The sequence below is a fragment of the Peromyscus eremicus genome, chromosome 3 (genome assembly GCF_949786415.1).
Source record: "Peromyscus eremicus chromosome 3, PerEre_H2_v1, whole genome shotgun sequence".
NCBI classification, from domain to species: domain Eukaryota; kingdom Metazoa; phylum Chordata; class Mammalia; order Rodentia; family Cricetidae; genus Peromyscus; species Peromyscus eremicus.
In genome coordinates this window covers 156,878,669-156,905,759 of record NC_081418.1, presented here as the reverse complement: position 1 = coordinate 156,905,759, position 27,091 = coordinate 156,878,669, and the positions used below count along the sequence as shown (strand labels likewise).

Genomic DNA, 27,091 nt, shown 5'->3' with positions numbered 1-27,091 from the left:
CTTCTCCCCTTAAAAGGACAATAGAGGCCGCGGGAGCGCGCGCGGACGCCCTGCCCTCTCCCCGCCCAGCCCGCGACGTGCACGCGCCCGTATGCAAATCAGCTCAATTCAAGAGAATTTGGTCCCGGGAGCTGCGCGTGCGCAGAGGGAAAGCGGAATCTACACCTCCGTCCGCGGTAGCAACCGAAGAACTGCAGGAGACAATCTTTCTGGACTCGGCGCAGGCGGAGGGAGTGCTTGCAGGGGGTTGGCCTGGTGCAGTCCGCACCGTGGGGACGCTGCTGCGCGTGGAAGGTGAGTGATCCTAGTCGGGACACCGGTACAAAACTGTCTCCGAGGCTCCGCTTTCTGCGTTTTTTCTTTCCTCCCTTTACCTCCCCCGCCTCCTCCGTCCTTCCCATACACAAACACACAGGAAGTTTTGTCTTGGAGATGGCATTGCGAGGAGCGCTGTCCTCGTCCTCTACGGACTCCAGATTCCTTTGTACAGGGGTGTTGGATGTGCGCTTCTTAATTGGGGAGGGTATTTGAGGTAAACCGAAAGTCAGGGTGTGGGGAAAGTGAGTGCAGCGTGGAAACGAACGAGTAGCGGCGGAGTTGCATCCACGCTGAAGGTGACAATGACTTTTCTCAGTTGTAGTGTTCCCCACCGACCCAGAGAGCTGAGTCGGGGTCGCGGAACCCCTGTGGGCTCCGGCTGTGGTCTCGTGCGCCGCGAGCACCCGCGTGTTGCACTCCCGCGGCGCTCGCGATGGTTTGCACGCGGGTGCACAACAAAGCCGGAGCTCGTAAACTAACTTGCCACTACCTGGAGCCGGCGGCCACACGGGCTAAAGACAGCCGGTGAGGGCCAGCCTCGGGGTTGCGCGGCGCACGCGGCGTGGCGTTGTTGGCGAAGTCCGCAGGGACGCGTCTGCGACAATGAGCGCGCAGCACGCGGTCTCTGCACTCGGCCGGCGCCGGGCGGTCTCCGCAGCCCAAAGTTCGCCGCCGGTCTGGTCACCTGTAGCGTGGGTGCGGGCGTCATGCGAGGGGTGGCCCTGGCCCGCAGAGCCAAGCCGTTTGGATGGAGGCGGGGGCGCAGTCCACTGCAGGAGGCACCCAACTCTTTTTTTTTTTTTTTTTTCCTTTTCCCTTTTTGTGTGTGTGCTCCACCTGACAAGCCACGTGCTCAGGGCCGCGACCGGTCTGCGTCCGAGTGTCCGGCTCCGAGTGAGCTGCGGTCGCCGTCGGGGCTGTCGGGAGCAGGACAATGTGATTTCCTGGTGATGGCGTCTTGCCAGTTTCCAAAGCACAGCGAAAGTCGCCAACTCGCTGCAGACGCGCGGCGGAGACCTCCGGGCGTCTCTGATCGGGGACTCGGCAAAAGTTTGGCCCCGGGGGCCTGCGGCCGAGGGCACCCGACCTCTCCTGGGGCCCGCGCGCGGGTCCCTGTCGCCCCGACGCCGCCGGACAACAAAGGGCCGCGTGTGCCCGAGCGGTGCGGGCCGGGCGGGGCGCGGGGCGGCTTTTGTCCCTCAGGTCCTCTCGGAAACTTCCGCAGCGGCGCGGCGAGGCCGTGTCCGTGGGGGCACCTCGGCTTGCGGGTCACCAGCGCGGCGCGACGGAGCGCCGCTCGGCGGGGCCCACGCGTGGCCCGAGCTCCGAGGCAGGGAGGCCGCGTCTGGGAGGTCCATGCATCCGCCTTTGAAGTGGAACTGTTGCCATGTTTGAATTACGTCAGGCCGAGCGTGCGGAGCGGCCCGGGAGCGGAGGCGCGGCCTTCGGGCGGCGCCGGCGGGGCGCGGGGCCGTTGTTCAGCGCAGGTGAGGGCGGCGGGCGGCGCGTGGGGCCCGGGAGCCCCGAGCGCTGCGCTCCTTCGAGGAGTGGAGTTCTGCGCCCCATCCCAGGACCTCCGACTACACGCGGGGAAGTTTCGGTGCTCCGGGAAGTAGTGATGGAGGAACTAGGGGTGCGTGCTGTGCCGCCTTTGTGTGTTTACACGTGGGGCGAGCTGCGAAGCGTAGCGCAGGTTTGGCAGGGCGGCTTTTAGACACGCAGCAGTTTGTTCCGGTAACTAGCACCCCAGCCCGCCTCTTGTTTTTATTTTATTCTGGCCTTTCATTACTGCGGGTGATGAATGACTTCGGAGGCAGATGCTCATGACACCTCCCCCCCTCCCCCCCATGTTAGGAGTTCGTTCCTAGTAGACTCTTCGCCCTGTCATGTTTTCTAAAGATTGAGGGAACTTTTGCCTTCTTTTAGTAAGGTGGACGTGAAACTTGTTATTAGCAGGGTACTGAAAGCACCTGCTTTTGAACTGAAGTTTGCCACACTTGAAAATAATTTTCAGTGATCTGTGCTGCAAAACTGAACACGTTTGAATTGCCCACTCTAAATGAAAGTCTGGGATTCGCTTTTGAGTCGGGGCAAAGGCTAAAAGCGTGTGAAATATTCAGAGGATGATTCGGAGGATGTTTTGGCCTTTAAGACATGCAGGACACAGATAAATCTCAGACATGACCTTGAAGATTCCTGAGTTGGGGAGTAGGGTCTTTCAAAGATAGTAAAAGGATGCTGGGAGAAGTTGCTAGAGTATGACACTGCTAGCGAGCCCTTGCTAGTTTCACAAGTCCTGGGAACTGCGTTGACCTTCGAGTTACCCCTCCTAGACTTTTTTTTCAAGCTAACTTTTTTTGGTATGTGGCTCCAGGCATAGCTCAAAAATTATGCTGGTTTGACACATGGATGCTTCTTTGGTATTTGGGGTTTGCCTGCAGTCTAGACATCTAACCAGCAATATGGTGTCTTGCTTCTTTCCTGATTTCTCCCGTGTTTCAGTTAGTTTATTAGCATCTAGGTGTGGCATTGACTGGGGAGTAAAATTAGATGCTTTACCCTCATGCACCATAAAAATTGAAATCGTTTTTGTTTGTTTGTTTATTGTTTTGTTTTTAGAGAAACATTCCTTTCAAGTTTTGTTGACCAAGTTAATGATACTGAAAGGTAACCCGTCTTGGGGTGCATTTCTTTGAAGTGACTAGGGAAAGCCTATCAAGAAAATGAAAAACCTTGGGTGTTATAACCTTGGCTTTCTTTGGGTGACTCCTGGGACACGTGAAAAGACATGAGGTGCTTTGCAGACATTGTTTGATCTGGGTGTTTTTGTTTGCTTTGTATTTTATAGCCGGCTTACTGTGAGACTTCAGCATCTTAGGAAAATCCACACCCCATGTAGAACTAAACGTATCTGTTCTTACAATCAAGTGGTGCTTGTAAAAGAGACTTGAGCGAGTTAAGAGAAAAATGAAGACAAGGTTTCCACTCCCTTCTTGTGATTTTTTTTTTTTTTGAAAGAGCATTTGAGGCTAGAGGACTACTTGGTGGAGTTGGGTATAGGCATCAGATTCAGTAAGTAGGTGGTCAGACTTTATTGGCTGAGTCATCGTGGTAGCACTGTTTTAAATACTCGCCCTCAAACTTGGTATGCTTGTGTTTTGAACCTCAGGTATAAGACGTTAGATAAGTGTTGTACCACTGTGGTACCTCCACAACTATAACACACACACCCTACCACCCCCGACAGGGTTTCTCTGTGTAGCTCTGGCTGGCCCGGAACTCAGATCTACCTGCCTCTGCCTCTTGAGTGCTAGGATTAAAGTCATGTACCACTACCACCCGGCTAAAATAAACTTTTAAATGGAAAAAACCATTTTTTTCTCTTTTAAAAAGACTTATTTATTTTTATGTGCAGTGGCATTTTGTCTGCATGTATGTCTGTGAGGGTACCACATCCCCTGGAACTGGAGTTGCAGACCATTGTGAGCTGTGATGTGGGTGCTGGGAATTGAACTGGGGTCTTTTGGAAGAGCAGCCAGTGCTCTTTTTTGGGGGAGGAGGCAGTGGTGAACACTGAAAGATCAGAAAAACAGAACAAGCCACAGCTAACCTCACCTCGCCAACTTCTCAGCCAATCCCAATGGATCTCAGCTGAACTCCTGCTAAAAAGCCTAAAAGCTTTAAAAAGCCTCTAGTTCCTGGTCCTCATGCCTTATACCTTTCTGCTTCCTGTCATCACTTCCTGGGATTAAAGGTGTGTGTCTTTCCCAAGCAATATATGAGATCTGAAGTGCTGGGATTAAAGGTGTCTGCCGCTATGCCTGGCTGTTTCCAGTGTGGCCTTGAGCACACAGATCCAGATGGAGCTCTGCCTCTGGAATGCTGGGATTAAAGTCATGTGCTACCACCACTGCCTAACCTCTATCTAATATAGTGCAGCCAGTACTCCTAACCACTGAGCCATCTCTCCAGTCCCCGTGGAAAAATCTTAAGCCAACTTCCTAAGGCTGCTTTGAGAACGATTAACTTTTCCATGCCAAGTCCATAGCTGTTGCTTTAGAAACAGCTCTGGGCCGTAGAGTTGGTTTGCTTGCTGCTGTAGCTGAAGGCCTGGATTGGGATCATGGCTTCCATGTCAGGTGACCTGCAACCAACTGTAATAACTCAAGCTTCAAGAGATCCAACACCCTCTCCTGGCAGCCCCTTTGGGCACCCTCACACTTGTGCACACACCCTACATATACATAATTAATACAACAAATACTTTCTCTTTTCCTTCCTTCCTTCCTTCCTTTCAGACAGGTTTCCTCTATGTAGCTTTGGAGCCTGTCCTGGAACTCACTCTGTAGACCAGGCTGGCCTCACAGAGATCTGCCTGGCTCCGCCTCCCAAGTGCTGGGATTAAAGGCATGAGCCGCCCTGCAAAACAAGTCTTTTAAGGGTTTGAGCCATCTCCCCAGCTCCCAGAAACAATTCTTTAAAAAAAAAAAAAAAGTTTCCCCCCCTCTAGAGATAGTAAACCTAATTAAAACACATTATCTGAAGCACTTGCTTAATTGTTCAGAAGTTTCTGGGGTTAAATGCCTAGGATGGGGGCCAAATGTTGTGGCACCTTTAAATCTTTAATGCCAGCATTTAGGCGAGGCAAACAGGCAGGATATCTGTGAGTTTGGGCCAGCCTGGTCTATCCATCCAGTTCCAGGAAAGTCAGGGCTACACAGAGAGACCCTGTCTCCAACAAAAAAGAGGAGAATGTCTGCAGTGGGAAGCTGATTCGCTTCGTCCAGTGTTTTCATTTGTGATAATGGCAGTCATACCTATTTCCACAGGGTTGAAAGTGACTGAAATGTGGGCAGTAAGTGACACAGCTGTTGTCCTCAGGCTGTTGTCCTCGGGATTGGGCAGTAGACATCTCAGTTACTTTGCCCAGAGAAACAGTAAATGCTGCATGGAAAGAGTGTGTGTTTGGCCCCTTCCCCCACCATCAGAAACCAATTCTGGGAAGACACTGCCCTCAACTTCTGTTTGTTATTCCAGATCTGATTCAACCATTTTACACCAAAAAGTCCGGTGAATACCTAGTAAATGTCACCACTTTGTTCCTGGTTTCTCTACAGCGCTTCCCTGGGGTCCTGCACTTACTTTTGATTCTTCACAGATTTAAATGGGAAATACTTTCTTTTGATTTTCAAATTTCTTTTTTCTTAAATTTTTTCTGCAACTAAGATTCTGCTATTGTAGGACTAATCTAAAAATCTAATCCAAAAAGAAAGGCATTTGTTTTCAAGGTGAGAAGGCTTGCTTTCTCCACCAGGAATACAAGGTCACAGATACTTGCTACTACAGATATTTTGTTCTAGAACAAAAGTTGAAACCTAGGCTAAAATAATTCATTTCTAGTTGTGTATTTTGTTTCAGTCTATTATAAGTTTGATTGATTGAAGTAGTTCTAATTATGAGACTCATTTCTCCTAATTGCTCCCCTCTTGAAATAATGAACTATTTTTCTACCATTTTATGAAAATTGTTTACCATTAATAATCTTAGGAGTTCATATGGTTTATATTTTTGTGGGAAGTCTTTAATTAAAAAATTTAAATATTAAGGAAAAACTTCTTTTGAAGACTTTGTTCACTTACTCGAAATTCGTATATGTACTTGTACCAGGTGTCTGCAGAGGCCAGAAGAGGGTATCAGAGTCCCTAGAACTGGAGTTAATAGATGGTTGTGAGCTGCCATGTGGGTGCTAGTAATTAAACTAGGGTCCTGGAAGAGCAACAAGCTGAGACATGTCTACAGTCCTTTTTTTAAAATTATTTTCTTTTTTCTTTTTCATTTTTTAGTCTGCCTTTATGTTCATCTTTGCTGTCCTACTTTCTTCGTAGTAAGCAAATGTCCATGTGTAGAGTTAGTACATGGGTGTAATCACGACTTGTTTGTCCTGTCAGGGTTTACTATTGAACAGAGGAGATAACACAGTAAATAGGTAAGTAAGTGAAATCTCATTTGATAGGTAAGTGCTGGTGATTGTGACTCAGGCCTGTAGTCCCAGCACCTAGGAGATGTAAGCAGGATAATCAAGAGTTTGGGGTCATCCCAGTTATATATTGAGTTCAAGGTCATCCTAGGCATGTGACTCTGCTTCAAAACAATAAAATTGATCTGAGCAGTGGTGCCACACATCTTTAATCCCAGCACCCAGGAGGCAGAGGCAGGTGGATCTCTGAGTTCAAGGAAAGTCTGGTCTACAGAGGGAGTTCCAGGACAGCCAGGGCCACACAGAGAAACCCTGTCTTGAAAGAAAAAAAAACAAAAAAACAAAGCAATATTGAAATGATGAGAGGCTGGAGAGATGCCTCAAAAGTTAAGTGCACTTGAGATTTTAGAGGACCTGAGTTCAGATCTCGGCATACATGTCACATGTACATGCCTGTAACTCCAGCTCCTCTATGGGGATTCAATAATACTCCCTTCTGGCCTTCACTGGTCCCCACACATGAATGTGTGTACCCATGTAGATACCTATGTGTATGAATACAAATTAAGTACATTTTAAAAGAATAAAGACATGTAAAGTTGTGTGAATAAACCCCGGGTGAGGGATGGAAAGGAAGCCATCTCAGACAGAAACACCAGCCTGAGCGCTGGAGTGGCTAGGTATCAAAGCTGATTTGGCCCTCCTGGAATACCAGTGTTACAAGTTGTGAGCAGCTGGTAGGCAGGGCCAGCTCCCGAAAAGCTTTGAATTTCTTGCCAAGGAGTTCAGAGCTTAGCCTGCAGCCAAGAGTTGGTACCCTGGAAGGATGATTAATATTTGAGCTGTAGGAAGATAACCATGTTCTAGAAGTCAGTCCTAACAAAGACAGGGACAGGCAGGAAAGGAAGGCAGCATAAGGACCTTTATGAGATTAGATGGGAGAGCCGTGGAGAGAGTGATAGGAAGACAGCAGTTGACTTTCAGATCTTTGTTTGGCTGTGGATCATAACCAAGGAAGCTGACACTGCAGCAGATTTGGAGGGGCAATGTTATCATCAGTGTGGGGCATTTAAAGTTAGAATGGTTTCGTAGTCACGTGGCTGTATTGCTTTCCAGAGCAAAAGGAAGAAATTGGATCAGCTCGGGGATGCTGGAGAATTTCCTGAGAGTGGACTAGACCAAAACTAATGACGAAATGAAATGTTGAGGAAGAAGAGCTGGCATTAAGACAGAACTGGCAGTTAGGGTTGTTGCTTGCTGGATGCGTCCTGTCCTCTGATGCTCTAACCCGTGTGTTGGTGTGTAATATTCAAGAGTTGAGATTTAGCTGTATTTTAAGATGACATTAAAGTTTAGGAATGTTCCTGAAGTGTGAGTCAGGTATGAGTCTGTGGTCTCTGCTTAATATTTTGTTAGAGTGGATTACTTACGATCTTCCTTATGACCCCCTTCCCCCTCTAACCTCCCAAGTTTAGGTTTCACTTTTCCTGCAGGAAACACTCAGTTGAATCCCTAGGATATGTTCTGGGACTGGAAAAGTTTATGTTTCAGTAATGTGCAGATCTTATCAAATTCAAGAAAAAAAATGTACCCTGGTATTTTCATATACTTGGCAGGAAGTGAGATTTCACCTTAATATTACCAAAGGGCCAATAGAATTAGAAGCAATTTGTGTTTTTTTGTTTGTTTGTTTGTTTTTTCCGAGGCAGGGTTTCTCTGTGTAGCCCTGGCAGTCTTATGATTCACAGTGTAGACCAGGCTGGCCTTGAACTCAGACTTCCAACTCAGATCTGCCTGCCTTTGCCTTCTGAGTGCTGGGGTTAAGGGTGTGTGTCACCATGCTCAGCTAGAAGCAAATCTCTCTCTCTCTCTCTCTCTCTCTCTCTCTCTCTCTCTTTTCAAGAGATTTATTTTTGTTTATGTCTAAGCATGTTTGTGCATTTGGGTATGTGCACATGAGTGCAAGGACCTGTGGAAGCCTTCCTCTGGAAGAGAGAGCATCAAGTGCTCCTAACCACTGAGCCATTTCTTCAGCCTCCCTAAAAGCAATTTCTTAATTGTGAAGAAGTGGTAGATAACCTTTTCACCATTTACTGTATGGCTAAATTCTGTAACTGATAATTGCCTCTTAAAAAGAGACTCCACCCCTTCCCACATCACTCCTAATCGAGAATTAGATGGGATGGTTATTTTTCCCTTTATGTTGTGCAAATAGGCAGACCTAGCATTTTTTTTTCTTAATATATACCATCTAAATTCCAGAGGCCTGGGTTTGTGATTTAATTTTTAACCTGTGTTGTCTTAGTGGAAGACTTATATGAGTTTGGACCCCTTTCTTGTAAAGTGAGTTTTAGGCTGTGCCAGACGGCAACTACAGTTAATGCTTAGGCATGTGGTTTCTTAGAGATACGTGTTTGGAGCTCTTTGCAAACAAGTGGAGTCTACAGCCTCTTACTCAGCTTCCGGGCAAATTAAAATCCATCACCTTAAAAGTGTTGATGTAAATTTGGAAGCTTTAATGCAGGTATCTAGAAGAGGGAGGACGAACAGTATTACTCCTGCTTTCCCTAGGCACTGATGCAGTGTGTTTCATTGTTGGAGAACTCTGCAGCCAAGTGACCTAGCAGTGGGAGAAGAAACAAAACCTTCTTCTGTTGACCCTTTGTGAAGAGTGTTGCTACAGTTACACTGTTTGCTAGGTTCTGTGAGCACAGGTGATTAAAGAGCACACGATTAAAATGCCAGCATTACCAATTGCAGCAACGTGGGGATCCCCCACACCATGTGGTCACCAGTGGGTTTTCATGTTGACTGCCATTTTCTTTTTCTGCCTTCACTCCAAAGTTGTCTTTGGATTTTTCTTTGCTGCTTTACAAGGGTTGTTCTGTTGTCTGTTCTGTAGGATCTGCAGTGGTGTGAATTGTCTAACACGTAGATACCTTTCCATCTGTTTGTTTTTGAGACAGGGTTTCTTCTCTGTGTAGTTCTGGCTGTCCTGGGACTTTTGTAGACCAGGCTGTCTTTGAACTCAAGATCCTCCTGCCTCTGCCTCCCAAGTGCTGGGATTAAAGGCACATAACCACCACTGACCAGCTCCATCTGTTTTGCTTTTAAGAAATTTACTCAAGCTCTCTAAGCTTTTTTGGATTCTTGAGGTGAATGAAAGTGTGATGATAATAACATCTGGGTTGTGGTGCTCTTGGTTAAGAATGGATAGTTTGAGGAAGAGAATAAAGCAAAAGTCAACTTCATGTTTACATTTTTTAGAGGATATCATTATTTTCTATGTAATTTATTATTTACTTATTTTTATGACTTAAAACTAAAGTGTTTTACAATGTACAACAGGCTCCAGTATAACACTTTATTGTAGTTATAGACAGAGAATCCATATGTAAACATATAAATCTGTATATAAATAGTGGAAGCGGTTCACCATGTCAGGTGCAAGGAACAGCTTACTTTTTAACGATATTTCTTAATTTTACCTGTGGTTGGAGACGGGACAGGGCACTAACCTGAGGCCTTGGCTTTAGTTCTTCTCTTGGTTCCTGCTTGGAAGCCTTGGCCTTTTCAGGGGCTGCTTCTTGCCACCTTTGTAACTGGACATGATGCCTGTGGCCCTTTGCCCAGACCCCAGTACTCTCTCTGTTTTACTGTTTGAGACACCAATGAAGGTAAACATAAAAGATGCTTTTTCTTGTTTTTCTTGTGTATGTGTATGTGTGTTTTGCCTTTGTGTGTATCTATGCACCAGATATGTACCTGGTGTCTAAAGAGGCCAAGAGAGGGTGTTTGATCTTTTAGAACTAGAGTTAAAGATGGTTGTGAGCCACCATGTGTATGCTAGGAATTGAACCTGGGTCTTCTAGAAGAGCAACAAGTATACTTATCTGCTGAGCCATCTCTCCAGCCCTTCTTTTGCATAGGATCTCATGTAGCCCAGGCTATCCTGGAAGTCCCTATGTATAGGATACTGATCTTGAGCTACAACAGTCATTCTGCCTGCACATTTTAAATGCTGGGTTACAGGCACGTTCCATGCACTTAGCCATAAAATTTTGTATGTATAGGGAGGTGCTATGCACATTAATGTGTAGTGGGGGCCAAAAGAGTTTTGGATCTTCCGGAGCAGAGATTATAGGATTTAGAGCCCACCCTCGTGAGTGCTGAGTACAAGAAGAGATCCTGAGCTGTCACTCCAATTCAGCCTTTATCTTTCATATAGGAGATTAACTCACCTTTTTTTGTTTTGATTTTTATTTATTGAGCATAGTATTTATAGCCACTCATCCTATAACTTTGCCAGCTATTTACTTTGCAACAAAATATATTAAGAGGATATTTATGCAAGGAAGTTATAGGGAAGGAGTGTGTATGTTGAATGGATACATTATTACATATTAACTATTGTGGAATAAATTGAGAAATCGTAGCTTGTGGTTTCTGGTCTGTTTGCATTTATGACTTTCAGATGCAATTTGTATGTCATAAAATTTACTATTCATATAGTTCTGTGGTTTTAGATATTCAGTTTGTCATCACCACCACTGTCTGTAATGTTAGAAAATAAGTTACAATTTTAAGTCCTTTCTAAGATGAGATTGTGTGGTGTCTGTTCTGCTGTGAGCTGCAGCGGACTCACCCTCAGTCAGGAAGCAGGTGATTGCCTCTGGTGCAGAATGGTGTGGTGAGAATGCTTCCAGTATAGACAAGATGCATAGCTGACCAAGCTATTTGAGCAAGTGAGACAGTTCCAGAAGAACTACTTACTGTTTCACAAATTGGGACTTGGAAAGAAGTAAAGAACAGCCACCAGGTTGCTTGAAATACCAGGAATCTCAAAATCACAATCAAACTGCCAGGCCCACCCACCTTCTCAGATATAACCTGATTTAGGGGCACTATGCTGTGTCTGGCTTCACTACAGGGATTGGGTAGATGTTTTTGGTTTCGAATATAAGTGACTCCATAGATTTCATGAAAATACTTTCAGTTAATTCTCAGGGCTCCCCAAACCTCAGTGGTTAAATACAAACCACCACTTTAACGGGCTGCTGTAAACAAAGCTTGGAATGAACACCATGTATATTCGCTGCAGATTCTCACGTGCCTCTTAAGGGTGTGGAAGAGCTCAGAATGGGCTTTAATGGGTTGAGTGGTCATCTAATAAGAGACGACTTGGGTTAGGATCTTGCTTAATTTCTCACAGCACTGTCTAGAAGAGGATGGACCCTGAGTTTCTGCTCCCACCCCACCCTTGTTCAAGCAGAAGCTAGTCCACAGGAATGTGGTGGGTTGTTAAAAGTCAAAAAAGTCAAAATTCTTGACGGGCTGGTAGTTACTTTTGTGTGTATCCTCACCAAGAAAATTACTGATTGGCTTCACTGTTGAGCAGAGGCTGTAGCTTGTCAGTGTGATGAACGGACAAAACTGGCTTCTTGGCAAATCCAGTCTTGAAGGCAGCTAGCTTCACAGCTTAGAGACAGTCTGGGTGCCCTGTCGTTTTGGCACGGTGTTTTTCTGGGGGGAAGGGAGAGGCTGTGAGAGTAGACTGCAGGCATGGAGCTTTGTTGTGTGTACTTCCTTTGTCCTTGCTCATGAAGAGGCTGAAGTTTCCTAGCACTATTGATGATTGTAAGAGGAACTGTGGACTTTTGACCTTGATGGCAAGGGTGTTTAGAGAAGAAACAGGAATATATATACATGTCTAGTTTCTTGGGTCTGTCATTTGATACTTGCTGTTTTGGCTAAAGTGGCATGACCATTTGTTTGGGAAGACATTTTCTTGAGTTCAGGTTAAAAAAAAAACCCACCTCATCTTAACTTTTTAAAAAAAAAACTTATTTTTTTCTTAAAGATTTATTTATTTATTATGTATACAGTGTACTGCCTGCATGTATGCCTGTACACCAGAGAAGGTGCCAGATCTCATTATAGATGGTTGTGAGCCACCATGTGGTTGCTGGGAATTGAACTCAGGTCCTCTGGAAGAATAGCCAGTGCTCCTAACCTCTGTACCATCCCTCCATCCCCTCTCATCTTACCTTATTCTTCAGTTTTTTTGTATTATGTACTTTTCTTCTAACAATCCCGCTACTTTGTTTTTCTGTCTTAACAATTTTTACAGGTAGCTGTTAGTTTAGACTTAATAATTAAAGTGTTAGTGGTCTTATTCATCCATCTTTGCCCGCCCCCTGCACCAAAGAAAACACCAAGAAACACGGGATTAACAGTTGCCCATTTAGCTGGATGTGGTGACACAGACAGAGGCAGGCAGATCTCTGAGTTCCAGGACAGCCTGGACTACAGAGTGAGTTCCAGGATAGCCCGGGCTACACAGAGAAACTCTTGTCTTTAAAAAAAAAAAAAAAAAAGGCAAAAACAACAAACAAACAAAAAAACAAAGATACACATATGCCTCTGGATATTTGGCTGCGTGTGAACCTCTTTGTACCTGCTGTGGTCCATGGACGGCACTGGGCTCAGGCAAGAGATGATCTAAGTGGCAGATAGGAAGCTTCACGGCTCTATGAATTCCAACACTATATGTGCAAAGGGAATTGTACCTTTTTATTTCTTTGCCTTATGTTTTTGTGGTAATTGGTAGTTGGGTGTACACATCCTGTGGTCCATTGGTTTTAAGTTTCCATATTTATTATCATCCCCTCCACTTGGCAGACCAGACTGACCTTGAACTCATGGCAGCCCTGCCTCAAGTCCCCCTAGTGCTGGGATTACAGGCATGTGTCCTCTAATCCAGATCTGGTGAAGTTGACCTTAGATGTGGAGTCTGACTGGCCTCCAGCCTAAAGATAGTTTTTAACCTTCCTTAGTATTGGGATTTTGACCAGAGGAGTTAATTTCCCTCAGTAGTGCATGGACATCATTTTTAAACTCCTAAGGTTGGATTTCTGTGATTTTCCTATCTTCCTTTCAGCTAAAGGTGACTATATAGAACTTCCCATTTATCAAAGAGCACACCAACACCTCTCACTTCCATAGAGCACAGTTGATAAGCACACCAAATCAACACCTTCTAAAGTTTTTATTGTAGATATGAGAGTGAGAACAGCCAGAGGCATCTGGAATAGTCCAGAGCAGAGGGAGAAAGCAGACTGAATATGGTCAGCAAACTGGTCATGGCCAGGGTTCTGTAAGAGAAAGGAGACTAACCAGAGACAGAGAGTAGAGAGAGCATAATGAAGAGCAGAGAGCAGTGAGAATAGCTCGGTTATAAGAAGGATAGTAGTTGGATGAGCTTTAGCTGGAGGGAGTTTAGGGTAAAAGAGGTGAGAAGGGCTAGTGTGAAACCTATAACAAGTACTTGTGATACTGAGGGACCCTGGAGCCCAGAATGGGCTTTGATAGGCTGATAGGTGCTACAGGTAGCCATATGTCCCTTGAGGATTGTAGTATAGTAGGTTGGTAGGGTGTGTGATTTAAGAAAAATGCTGTCCCGTTTCTAGAATATTGGTAGGGAGAAACAAAGGAGGTAGTGGATTTATGCCTCCTAGCTCCAGGCATTTGCATGTTCTGTATACTGGCCCTCGTATTGTGGGGTAGTAGATCTGGGGGAGCTCCTCTAGTTTGTTAGACTTGGTTATAAAATTACCTGTGCTGGGGGTAGGGTTGAGTAGAGGAAAGTCCTTGCATGGTTTCTTTTTTCTTTTTTTTTTTAAAAGATTTATTTATTTATTATGTATACAGTGTTCTGTCTGCACATATCCTTGCAGGCCAGAAGAGGGCACCTCATTACAGATGGCTGTGAGCCACCATGTGGTTGCTGGGAATTGAACTCAGGACCTTTGGAAGAGCAAGCAGTGCTCTTAACCTCTGAGCAATCTCTCCAGCCCCCCTTGCATGGTTTCTTGTCATTGTCCTTAACAAAGCTGCATCCATTCCCTTGTCTTTACAGCTATTGCCCAGGAGAAAAGATGTTTGGTTTTCACAAGCCAAAGATGTACCGAAGTATAGAGGGCTGCTGTATCTGCAGAGCCAAGTCCTCCAGCTCTCGGTTCACGGACAGTAAACGTTATGAAAAGGACTTCCAGAGCTGTTTTGGGTAAGATTAGTTATGTTCCATTCTTAGATGGAAAAATAGTCAAAGTGTGTGGAAATATTTCCGTGCAAAGCAATGGGAACAATCTGCTAATATTTAAAATCACTAGTTTTCTAATATCTGGGTTAGTGAGGATTCATGTTCTTTCTTTTTTTTTTTTCCTTTCAAGACAGGGTTTCTCTGTGTAGCTTTGCACCTTTCCTGGAACTCACTGGGTAGCCCAGGCTGGCCGAACTCACAAAGATCCGCCTGCCTCTGCTGGGATTACAGGCGTGTGCCACCACCACCGGGCTCATGTTCTTAAAATAACTTACTGAGGAGGATGATAGCAATATACTTAATATTCTTCTGCCCTGAAACTTACCAGGGTATGTTAACTTTTCAATAGTACCTGGACGAAATAAAATATTTAATGTTGAACCATTTCCTGTTGTAGAAGATAGTATGCTTGAGAGAGAGTGCACCTGCATTTGCATGTCATTGATTTTGATTGATTGCATGTGCACTTTGTTTTCGAGACAGGGTCTCTCTGTAGCCCTGACTGTCCTGGAACTTGCTCTGTAGACCAGTCTGGCCTCAACTCCGAGATTCCCTTGCCTCTGCCTCCTGAGTGCTGAGATTAAAGGCGTGCACAACCACTGACTCCCTGACGCATGTGAACATTTGAGTGCTTGTGTGCTCTGTCATTCACGCTGGGGTCAGCACCCTTGAGTGTTGATCTTGCGTAGTCATTAGGCCAGGCTAGCTGGCCTGTGAACTACTAGAGATTCTCCTGTTCCCACCTCCCGACTCTTTAGAGATGAGAGCTGGGATTACAGATGCACATGACCATGCTTGGTTTTTCATTGCACACCTCCACACCTGGTTTTATGTAAGTTCTGGATATTTGAATTCAGATCCTCCTGGTGTTTGTTCAGGAAGTGTTTCGCCTACTGAGCCATCACCCCAGACCACATACTGCTTTTTCTTAAAGCATTTATTGTTTGCTCATTGCTAATTCTAGACATAGACTCTGTCTTACTGTTTTTAGTTGTTTTTTTGAGGAAGGATATCCCTGTGTATCCTTGGAATTTGCCATGTAGGTAGGCCAAGCTTGCTTCTTAGCTGCTGGGATTAAAGGTGTGTGTATTATCTTTTCTGGCCTACCGTGTTTTTAAAGTGTGTGTGTCATTCTAGCCCATGCTACTCACAGTAGCCCTCTTCCATCTACCTCCTGAATACTGAGATTGTAGGTATGCATCACCGCAGCTCAGACTTAGTATTCTTTAGTTTCAAACTGTTAAAATGTAGTACATTGGGTATGCATCACCGCAGCTCGGACTTGGTATTCTTTGGTTTCAAACTGTTAAAATGTAGTACATTGGGGCTGGAGAAATGGCTCAGCCCCTAAGAGCTCTGGTTGCTCTTCCAGGGACCCTGGTTCAGTTCCCAGTACACACATGGTAACTCAACTGTTCGGAATTCCAGTTTGAGGAGATCCTACTCCTTCTGATCTCTGTGGCACCAGGCACACACATGGTACACACTTACACACATAAAAATTAAATAAATCTGATTTGACTTTTTTTTTTAAAGGCAGGCTCTCACTGTGTAGCTTTAGTTGCCCTGGAACTCACTATGTCTATACCAGGCTGGCTTTGAATTTAAAGAGATCCATCTGCCCCTGCCTCCCACGTGCTGGGATTAAGGGTGTGCACCACTACACCTGACTTAAAAAAGATTTTTGAATGGAATACATTGATATGATTGACTGGGTCTCTAGAAGCTAATAACTTTTTTTAATTGAAAATTTTGTGTGTGTGTGTGTGTGTTTTGATCAAATCTACCCATCTCATTCCTTTCCCACCACTCCCCATCATTTTTTTCTTCCAATTTCAACTGCTCAGACTCTTTTCTCTCTTTTTTAAAAAAAGAACCGGGGCTGGGCGGTGGTGGCGCACGCCTTTAATCCCAGCACTCTAGAGGCAGAGACAGGCAGCTCTCTGAGTCTGAGTGAGGCCTGACCAGCACAAATTGAGTTCTAGGACAGCCAGGAGTGAATATTGAGACCCTGTCTAAAACCAATTAAAAAAAAAATAGGGTAAAAAAAACAAAAGAATTACTTTTAAAATACCACTGACTCCACTTAGTGTTGCCTGTATATATACACATGGGTGTAGGACCACTTACTGGCATATTAATTTAATATCTGAAATGCACTAGAGAAACAGTGGAATAGATCATGTTAGGATAATCAGAAATCATCTATGAGCCATAAATGGATGTATTTTTCTCCAAGCGTGATAATATTCTGTTTTCCTTGCAGGTTGCATGAGACTCGCTCTGGAGACATCTGCAATGCCTGTGTGCTGCTTGTGAAAAGATGGAAGAAGTTGCCAGCGGGATCAAAAAAAAACTGGAATCATGTTAGTTCATCTTTTTCTACCTCTTTTAAAATAACATTAACACCAGCATTCCCAATTTAGGAAATTCTATATCACTAGGATAGAAAAGGCTAAAAGATAAAGATAAACTAGCCTGGTGTGTCATTTCCTGGTCTGTCTACAATACCCTTATTGGAGATTTTGGGGTTGCACATTGTCAGATTCTAAGACTTCATCTCTAGGAAGTCCCAGAGTTAGACATGGATCCTTTTCACTCTTAGACTGACATGCTGCTTCAAACTCATGAGCGCATAGGTTTAGTCTTGTGTTTACTACCTACTTACTGCTTGTCTGACAGGCTACAAAGCTGTCAGCTGTCCATAGAGCTACTGTGGGACCTGAATGAGGTGGTGCCTATAAAATAAAAGGCTAGATGGATGCTGTTCTGGATAAGCTGTGTTAGGTCAGCAGTGTTGATGTAGATTCTGTTATGCTTTTTACTTTTTTTGCCCATGCCACTAGAATTATATAAAATATATTTAGATATGTTTGTATTTTTAAAAATTATGTGTGTGAGTGTGTACCAGAGGTGGGGGCTATTGTATCCTTTGGAGCTGTGCCTGGGCATGGCACTCAGAGTCTGCTGGAAAAGCCGCTCCCTCATTTGATCTAGATGATCTGAGCAACACTTTTTTAATGTTTAAATGTTTAGATGTTTAAATACATCTATTTTTGAAGATGTATTTATTTTCAATCTATGTGTGTGTTTTGTCTACTTTTATGTCTGTGTGCCTCGTACCCCTGGTGCCTGCAAAGGCCAAAAGAGAACGTTGGATCCCCTGTACTGGAGTACAGGTGGCTGTGAGCCACCAGGTGGATGTTGTGACCCGAATTCACTTTCTGCAAGAGCAGCATGTGCTTTTAATTGCTATACCATTTCTCCAGCCCCCAATCCTTTTTCATTTTTGGTGCTAGGGATTGAACTAGAGTGTGGAACATGCTAGATTAAACTTGTGCTGCTTAGTATCCCCTAGTCTAGAGTTTTGTTAAATTCTTGAATAATGTTAGGTAGCTTTTCAGAATTTTTTTTTTTTTTTTTTTTTTTTTTTGCTTTATTAAGACAAAGTCTCATATAGCCTCAGCTAGCCTCAAGCTCCCAGTATGGCAGAGGACAACTTGACCTTCTGATTTTATCACCCTGCCTCTCAGGTACCAGGGTTACAGGTGTGAGCTCCCATCTGTGGCCAAGATTTATGAAATTTACATTACATAAAATATTTTGCTTAAATAGGCGTTTTTCTTTACACAACACAGTGCCTCCCTTTGGCAGTGTTAAATTACTGCAGTGGGTTTCCTATGGACCTGTCACCTTAATATGAAAATAAGCTTTTCTTTAGTAGCTTATCTGAGGAAATCAAAATTGTGGTATTTGCGGGTGATGACAACCTTTTAATTTTTATTTTTTTAACTTTTTTTTTGGTTTTTCGAGACAAGTTTTCTCTGTGTAGCTTTGCACCTTTCCTGGATCTCGCTCTGTAGCCCAGGCTGGCCTTGAACTCACAAAGATCCGCCTGCCTCTGCCTCCCGAGTGCTGGGATTAAAGGTGTGCGCCACCACCGCCCTGCCAGTGACAACCTTTTATGTTGAAGGCCTAAGAAGTAGAACCATGCCATGCTAGACAAGTGAGAGGAAATGCTGCTGTGGTTGATAAATTTAGGGATTAGCATGCAGAAGGTCTAAGTCGTGCTTATGCTTTTCTGTCATGTAACGGTTAAAGATACAGAGGAACCCTCGTCACTTTTGAGTATAAAACTCGTTCTCAAGTAAGCATGGGCCCAGACGGTATTAAATATTCAGTATTTTCTTCCAGGTGGTAGATGCAAGGGCAGGACCCAGTCTAAAGACAACACTGAAACCAAAGAAAGTGAAAACTCTATCTGGAAACAGGATGAAAAGCAACCAGATCAGTAAACTGCAGAAGGAGTTTAAACGCCACAGTGAGTTTGTTGTTGAGCACCAGTACTGAGTTGTAGTGTTTTATTTTTGACCGGGGCTGGTTTTACAGTATGTGAATCCATTTCCTGCTTACTGTCTGCTAAGTACTGAGGTGGACCCTTCCTGTTTTGGGGCCTTACCCTGTGGAAGGTACTATTGAATCAGTGACTGTGTTCTGTTTTTCTGCTTTTTTTTTTTTTCTCTTTGTGTGTTCTTATTTTGATATCTATAAGTGACTAAAGGGACTTGGGATATCCTGGAGTGGATAAAGAGCTTGCTGCAAAAACATGAGGACTTGAGTCTGACCCCAGCACCCACATAAAGGCTGGGTGGAGCCTGCAAGGGAGCTCATCTGGAAAGGCAGTTGCTGCCCAGGCCTGACAACTGGAGTCTCTAATCTCCAGGGCCAATGTGTTAGGAGAACCGACTTCCAAAAGGTTGTCCTCTGACTTCTGCACGTGCACTGTGACATGTATATGCTTATGTACGTACACTAATAAATGCAGCAACAACAAAAAGCTGGGCAGACATTCCTGCCTGTGATCACAGCACTCAAGATTCAGAGATAAGGGATCCCTGAGACAAGTGAGCACTGGATTCAGTGAGACACCCTGCCTTAGTAAAGATGTCAGTCTGGCTTTCTCATATAATGGGTAAACATGTACATAGACAAAACTAACATTCGCATTCTTTCTCTCTCTCTCTCTCTCTCTCTCTCTCTCTCTCTCTCTCACACACACACACACACACACACACACACACACACACACACACACACTTATAATAGGTAGCTACTTTTTCAAAGGATACCAAGACAGTGTGTCTTTATTGACATTTTAATTTTCCAGACTGCACTGCCAGCTTGTTTACTTGGGTTTTATACATAAAGAAATTAAGTCCTGGAGATGTGCAGAAAAGTCAGCAAATTAGTGGACACAGCATTCAACCAAAGCCTAGATTTCTGGAAAGAAACTTTAGAAATCATCACTCACATGGAGGAAAGTAGCTTCTGACCTTTCATTGTAAGACACATGTGTTGTGTTGGAATGTCAAATTCATACTGGGTTCATAGACTATTGGTGGAGGTTGTGGTTATCCATATGTTCAGTTTAGACTTTAGACTTTGAAAATGGAAACAGCCTCTTGTTACTGTATAATACCTGTTTAACCCTGGGGACCTGAGGCAAAACTGCTAGATGAAACACGCGAGTATTTCATAAGAATGTAGTTATTCACAGTAGATAGAATGGCTAGTTTGTTGTCGTCTTTTTACTACAATAAAGATAAATGAAAGTTGTTAAGTGTTTTGGAGGTTCTAATTCAAAGAAGCCTGAGACTTCGTTTGTTGCCCATCCGCCTCGTGCTCTCTTGTTCATGTCTAACTAATCCTTACCAATTAAGACTTACCAATTACAGTTCTTCACTGTATACAGTTGTTATATCTTGGTATCCCAAAGTCTTAAATTAATCTAAGGGCAGCTTTTAAATGTAAAAATGGTACACACTGAAATTTGAAATGTTTCAAAGAACACTGAGCGTTTAGGATAGGGAGCCTCCCTCACACAGAAGCTGTCTGCTGATGTTTGGGAGGTTTAAATAGCCTGCTAGATTATTCCTTTCCGGTGTGATACTCTTGAAAATTTTGTTTTTAGGAAGTTGAATACCATTTATTAAAATGAAACAGCATACTAATAACACATGATACTTTATTTTAGATGTTTAACTTTACATTATTTATGTAAGGATTTTTAAAGAGGAACTTGTGAGATCCTTACATTTATAAGCTTTTATTTTCCTTGAATGCTAGAGCTCAAACCTGAGGCTTTGTGCCAGGAAAGCATTCACTACTGAACTGCACCTCCTGCCCTTGTAAGCACTCCAGAAAATGTTTCAGTGAGACTGGAGAGATGGCCTAGGGTGTCACTGCTCTTGCAAAGAAGCTTGGTGCCCATCAAGCACCCTTATCAGGTAGCTCATGACTACCTCAGGGCATCAGATAACCTCTGGTCTCCAAGGTTGTCTGCATATGTGTACATGCACACACAAAATTTAAACTAAAGCTTTGGTGTTTAATAAATATTAATAATTGTTTCTCTGAGTTAGAAACTCAGACTGTTAGAGATCCACTTGCCTCTGTCTCACAAGTGCTGGGATTAAGGGTATGCAACACCAGGCCCAGCTCATAATTATATAATTTTTAAAGTGTTTAAATTTACCTCAATATTTACTATTTCATCCATTCCTCAATTTTAATCTGGGATCTCTTTGTCTCTTTGTAGATAAATTCTATTTTCCAGTCAAAATAATTTGTTTGGTTTTGAAGCAGGGTCCAGAGCTGCCTCAAACCTGTGATCCTCCTTCCTCAATGGATTAGTTAGACTGTTCTAACTAATAAATAAATAAATAGACTGTTCTTTCCATGTCCTGGATAGACGGGAAGTTTAAGTGGTGGTTTTGGTCTAAACAGTACTAAAAAGCACAGTGACCATCAACCAAAAGTTTTTTCTGGCTTTCATTCATTCATTTATTTATTCATTCATTCATTTATTCATTTTGGTGTTTTGAGATTGGGTCTTTCTACATATCTCTGGCCATCCTAGAAATCACAGTGCTGACCAGGCTATCCTCGAACTTAAAAGAGAGTGAACCCACAGAGATGGTGTGCTCTGCCTTCTGAGTGCTGGGATAAAGGGCATATGCTTTATTTTCTGGCTTTTAAATGCATGGCGCAAAAATATGCTGGTGTAGCTCTAGGCTAGTAAATTAACCTTTATTTTGTGAGTTATTTTTCCATATAGATAAGTGGAGCAGCACCTGGACTTTGCACATGATGAAACTGGAAATGTCTTTTGTGTTTAATGCAGATTCTGATGCTCACAGCACCACCTCAAGTGCCTCTCCAGCCCAGTCTCCCTGCTACAGTAACCAGTCAGATGATGGCTCAGACACAGAGATGGCTTCCAGCTCTAATAGAACTCCGGTTTTTTCCTTTTTAGATCTTACCTACTGGAAAAGGTAAAAACCAAAGAATAATTTGTTTATAATCACCAACCCATATCAACTACTGACTGCAGTGTTCTAGGTGTATAGCAGTTGAAAGTATTTGACAAATAACCCGTGGCACAAATAGGAAGTTGGATTAGCAGGAATTGAGCAGACCTTGAATGTAAGACATACATCAAGGTACTTAAATTAAGACCTAGCTATTCGGACAGTTATCTCTAAAAAAAGGACAAGTGGTTTAAAGTCTCTTAAAAGGTGTCTTAGTTTCATTTCTGCTTGCTGAGTTAAATATGTGGGGAGAAAGGATATTTTAGCCCACAGTTCCAGATTACAGTGTCTGTCACCATGGGGAAGTCATAGTAATAGAAGCTTGAGAGAACTGCCCACATCACATCCATCAAAAGCAGAGGAAATAGTGTGACCTGTGTGTACTTGTGCTCAGCCAGCATCCTCTACTCTTACACAGTCTAGGATCAGTGCCACCCATAGTGGGCAAGTTCTCCCAGTTCAGTTCTAGATTATGTCAGGTTGGCAGTTAAAACTATCGTGGTGATAGGGAACACTCAGGCCAGATAATATGTGGCCAAAGACCAAAAAGTCAATAATTAGAAGAGGGAAAATATTTCCAAAGAAAAAGTAGTATCTCTAGGATACAGAAAACAGATAAGACATTTTACTTGTAGACATGCCTAGAACTACAAAATATGAAGGACAGTATAGGTCTGTATGGAGAAAATACACTGCTTTCACAGGAACAATCATGACACAAAGATGGATTCTTTGAAATATACATAAAGCAAGCCAGAAACCAGTATATTAATGTCTTCAGTTGGCTAAGAGATAGTAGCTCTGAGCCAGGCATGGTGACCTTTAATCCCAGCAATTATGACACAGAGGCAGGCAGATCTCTGAGTTCAAGGCCAGCCTGGTTTACAGAGCGAATTCTAGGTCTTGAAAAACCAATAGAATGAGAGAGACACAGACAGACAGACAGACCCAAAATAAAACTATATTTAGCAAAAAATATCTTATGCACAAGTGCATGAGACAGTTGACTGGAGCCAAGCATGATGTCTCTTGCCTGTAATCCATTGAGGAAGGAGGATCATGGGTTTGAGGCAGCTCTGGACCCTGCTTCAAAACCAAACAAATTATTTTGACTGGAAAATAGATTTATCTACAAAGAGACAAAGAGATCCCAGATTAAAATTGAGGAATGGATGAAATAGTAAATATTGAGGTAAATTTAAACACTTTAAAAATTATATAATTATGAGCTGGGCCTGGTGTTGCATACCCTTAATCCCAGCACTTGTGACACAGAGGCAGGTGGATCTCTGTGAGTTCAAAATTAGCCTGGTCTACAGAGGGAGTTCCAGGACAGCCAGGGCTACTCAAACTGTCTTAAAGCACCCCACCCCCCAAATCAAAAAAGTAGTTGTGGAAGTTTGAAATGAAGAGGAACTAGAGAGCTTGGTGGTCGAGAGCATGTTTCAATTAAGAGCAGTTGGCTCTTTGAGAGGACCAGAGTTGAGCTCCCAGCATCCTGGTATCTGGAAGCTTGTAACTGCCTATAACTCCAGCTCTAGGTGATTTGACATTTTTTGGCCTCAGTGAGCACCTGTACACACACAAAGACATAAACACACACACATAAATAAATGATAATAAAATAGAGGGAGAGGGTTATTATATTACTTGTTGAGTCTGTGGTAGTAAATAAAGATGATGGTGGATTTAAAGTGTCCTTGCCTTGCTGATACTAAATATACTGAGTAGCTAGAATTCTATGAAGTAACTAAAGCCAACAGACAGTGTTGAATTAGCATAAGTTAACCTGTAATCAGAATTTTCCTGTCCTGACTTCTCGGTCCCAAATAACCTACTCGGAGGCTGAATGTGAATCATAAATACTTGGCCAATAGCTCAGGCTTGTTACTAGCTAATTCTTATACTTAAGTTAACATATAATATATATTATTTATTTATATTTAAATACATGCTTTGCCACATGGCTCATGGCTTATTACCTCATTTTCTACACATCCTGCTTGCTTGGTGGCTGGGTGGCATCTCCCTATGACTCTGCCTTCCTTCCCATCATTCTCAGTTTGGCATTTCTGCCCAGCTACCGGCCTGTTACCTTTTTATTAACCAATGAATAATACATAGTCACAGTGTATAGATGGATTATTCCACAGTATTATCCCATATAAAAGATAGTAAAGTAGGAAGAGTAGAACAGAAAAAGTGAAGTAATATGGTAGAATAGGGCTGGGCATATAGGTTCTAATTAATGTGTAAGGACCTAGGTTCAGTCTATACCTAGCTCTTCCCTGAACAGAAAGGAATAGTAGAATCCAAATTAATTAGTCATCATAGTGATAACATTAGCATTTCAAAGATGAGTAATCAAAGAATCTAACAAGGTAAAGTATATTCTATACAAGATAAGAGACAGGAAAATTACATCCAGCAAAACAAAGTAATAGAAACCAACCCATATAAATGGAAGTGAAAATATAATACAGATTGGAACATACAAAGGAACATAACTGTGTGAGCTTGAGGTTGGTTTTTGATCTCAGCACTGGGGAGGCAGAGATAGGATCCCAGGGTTTTGCTAGCCAGCTAGTGTAGCCAGATTGGTGAGCTCCAGGTGAGGGGCAATTGAGGAAGACACCCCATGTTGAACTCAAGTTTCCACACACATTTGCATGTGCACATGCGCACACACAAGTTCCACATCAAGATGTATGGGTAAATGATTATTGCTTTTAGGATATAAAGGTAGATTAAACAGGATTATTTTTTCATAAATAATCTGATGAGTATCTTAGATCAATAAAGTACGTAAATCCTAAAGGTAAGCGTAGAAATAAAGGGAATCAAAAGGAAATAGGCAGAGAATCAGAGAAGAGTAGGATTTACTAAAAAGATCTGACCAAAATGTTTCAAGAGAACAGAAGCTGTGGGACTGGAAGGATGGCTCGGAACTGAACAACTTGAGTTCTGAAAATGCACGCTTGTAATATATCTTGTTCTCATTTATTTTAGACAGAAAATATGTTGTGGTATCATCTATAAGGGCCGTTTTGGGGAAGTCCTCATTGACACACATCTCTTCAAGCCTTGCTGCAGCAGCAAGAAAGCAGCTGCTGAGAAGCCTGAGGAGCAGGGCCCGGCGCCTCTGCCCATCTCCACTCAGGAGTGGTGACTAAGGTTCATGTAGAAGGGAACAAAGAGTGATTTAAATGTTGAAAAGACCACAAAGCAACAAACTGACCCTCCTATTTTTAACTTGGATACCTGCTATTCTGCCAAAAGACATTTTCTAGAATAGTTTTTAATGGGTTACCCGTCCCCCATCCAGCAAACTCTGAAGCCAGTTTCTAGCTTACTACAAGAAAAAAGTGTACATAATATTTAAGATGCTGAGTATTTCATAGGAAAGCTGAATGCTGCTGTAAAGTGCTCTTTAAGTCTTTTTTTTTTTTTTTTTTAAATCCCCTTTAATGAACAAAATTAGGGGATTTCAGGGGACAGAGATGGGAGTTGTTGTGTGATAAACCATACGTAGTTTAGTCTTTCTGTGGAGAGGCAGTGGTTGGGGCATTTTAAAATGGCTGGCTACACTTGTTTTCCCTCATGATAATTTGTCATAACTCAGTAGCATGACCTGCCCCTAGAGGTAGTTAAACATTTTTAAATGCTAAGGTGTTGCCAAGGTTCTGATGAATCAGACCTGTACTACTGATTATTAAGCAGGACAGAATGAGCTTTCTGCAAATAGCTTGAAGGAGGAAGCAGTTTCTGAACACAGGTAGTACCTGTCGCCTCCCTTCATCATAATATTTGATAAAAGACTGTATGTGAACCTTATCAAACAGAACCAGAGCTCTTTCTGGGGAAGGCAAGCCTGTAGGATGGGCAAGGTCCTATAGGGATAGTACCAAAGCATCACCACACAGTAGGGAACAGGTGGTTAGAAACTACTTAAACAGAATGTGTAAGTCCTGGGGATGCATGGGGCACAGTTGATGCTGCTTGGGGCACATTTCTTAGAGGGCTTGCAGTGTGTAAATAATTGACATTGGTGTTACACAACTGTCTGGGATTCACTGAAATCCACATGATTCAGTTCTAGCTCTGGATTACCTCAGTTGACCTTTGTGGAGGTTTTATCTATAGAGTAGCTCTTTGCCTTGTCATAACTTTATTAGGGCTTGGGGTTTTGTTGTTTTATTTTTCTCCCACTATTTAAAGTTGATTAGAAGAAAAGAGTTGTGTGTTGAGGTTGGCTTCTTGGAGTTGGGCTCCTGAACATCAAGATAGCTGAATGGAGCTCCTCACATGGATATCTCAGCAAGGGCTTCTCAGTTGAGCCCTACTGAAGTTGTCTGATTTCCTCTTCTCAAAATTCAGGAAAAACAATAGTGCCATTTCAGACCTCTCACAGAGGGAGAGGTATATGGCTGCCTTAGTATTCTGTCACTCATAATTATTTTAAAAACTGGAGTTTTATTAAAGTCTGTTAGTGTTTCACAACAAGGAGGGCCACAGTTTGTGGCATCTTACAGTTTTATAGTTTCACATTGTGTGTCTCTTTCCTTTTTGGAAAACCTACCTAGTACAAGCCACCACATGCACAGACTGCTTAATGAGTGGGTTGGTTCTCCACGGCCCAGAGTCCAGCCATTACCATTCTCCTGCGTTACTTTGACATGGGATTTTTTTTTGTACATTTGGCTGCAGTATTGGTGGTAGAATATACTTTGATGGATCATCTCTACTTCTGTATTTATTTATTTATTACTAGACCTCAACCACAGTCTTCTCCCCCTCCACTCTCTGCCTGTAGGATGTACTGTATGTAGTCATGCACTTTGTATTAATATATTAGAAATCTACAGATCTGTTTTGTACTTTTTATACTGTTGGATACTTATAATCAAAACTTTTACTCTAGGGTATTGAATAAATTTAGTCTTATTAGAAAATAAAAGGAGCTGTTTTGTGATTTTGTTTTAAAGGTCTCTGGTAAGAATATTTTTCAGGGCCTGGAGAGATCACTCACTTGTTAAGAGGACTGACTACTCTTGCAGAAGACCCACGTTGGGTTCCCAGTACCCATATGACAGCTCAAGTATCTGTAGGTCTGGTTCCAGGAGCTCTGATGCAGTCTGGCCTCCTTGGGGACCAGGCAGGCTTACGGTACAAGTTAGAGGCAGACAAAAACACCCCATACACATAAAATAAATATAAAATTTTCTTCATGAAGACACAGTATAAGCTCTATTTTGATGAGCTGGGGTGGGGACTCAAGAATAAATGGATGTTACAATTGACATGCAGAGAACTTCATGTCCTGAT

At 43.0% G+C, this 27,091-nt stretch overlaps 1 protein-coding gene across 1 annotated transcript; it reads left to right on the top strand.

Annotated features, from left to right (window-relative positions):
- Sinhcaf (SIN3-HDAC complex associated factor) lies at window positions 1-26,398 on the top strand. Its single transcript, XM_059256420.1, has 6 exons — window positions 1-294; window positions 14,214-14,360; window positions 16,663-16,762; window positions 18,591-18,717; window positions 21,580-21,730; window positions 24,776-26,398. The coding sequence occupies exons 1-6, from the start codon at window positions 92-94 to the stop codon at window positions 24,933-24,935; spliced, it is 888 nt and encodes a 295-aa protein (XP_059112403.1). The 5' UTR covers window positions 1-91; the 3' UTR covers window positions 24,936-26,398.
- Window positions 26,399-27,091: the final 693 nt, after the last annotated feature.

Coding starts and splice junctions, on each gene's coding strand:
- Sinhcaf (XM_059256420.1), top strand. CDS start 92: ATGCAAATCAGCTCAATTCAAGAGAATTTGGTCCCGGGAGCTGCGCGT. Junction 295..14,213: donor GACGCTGCTGCGCGTGGAAG/GTGAGTGATCCT, acceptor TTGTCTTTACAG/CTATTGCCCAGGAGAAAAGA. Junction 18,718..21,579: donor GAAGGAGTTTAAACGCCACA/GTGAGTTTGTTG, acceptor TGTTTAATGCAG/ATTCTGATGCTCACAGCACC.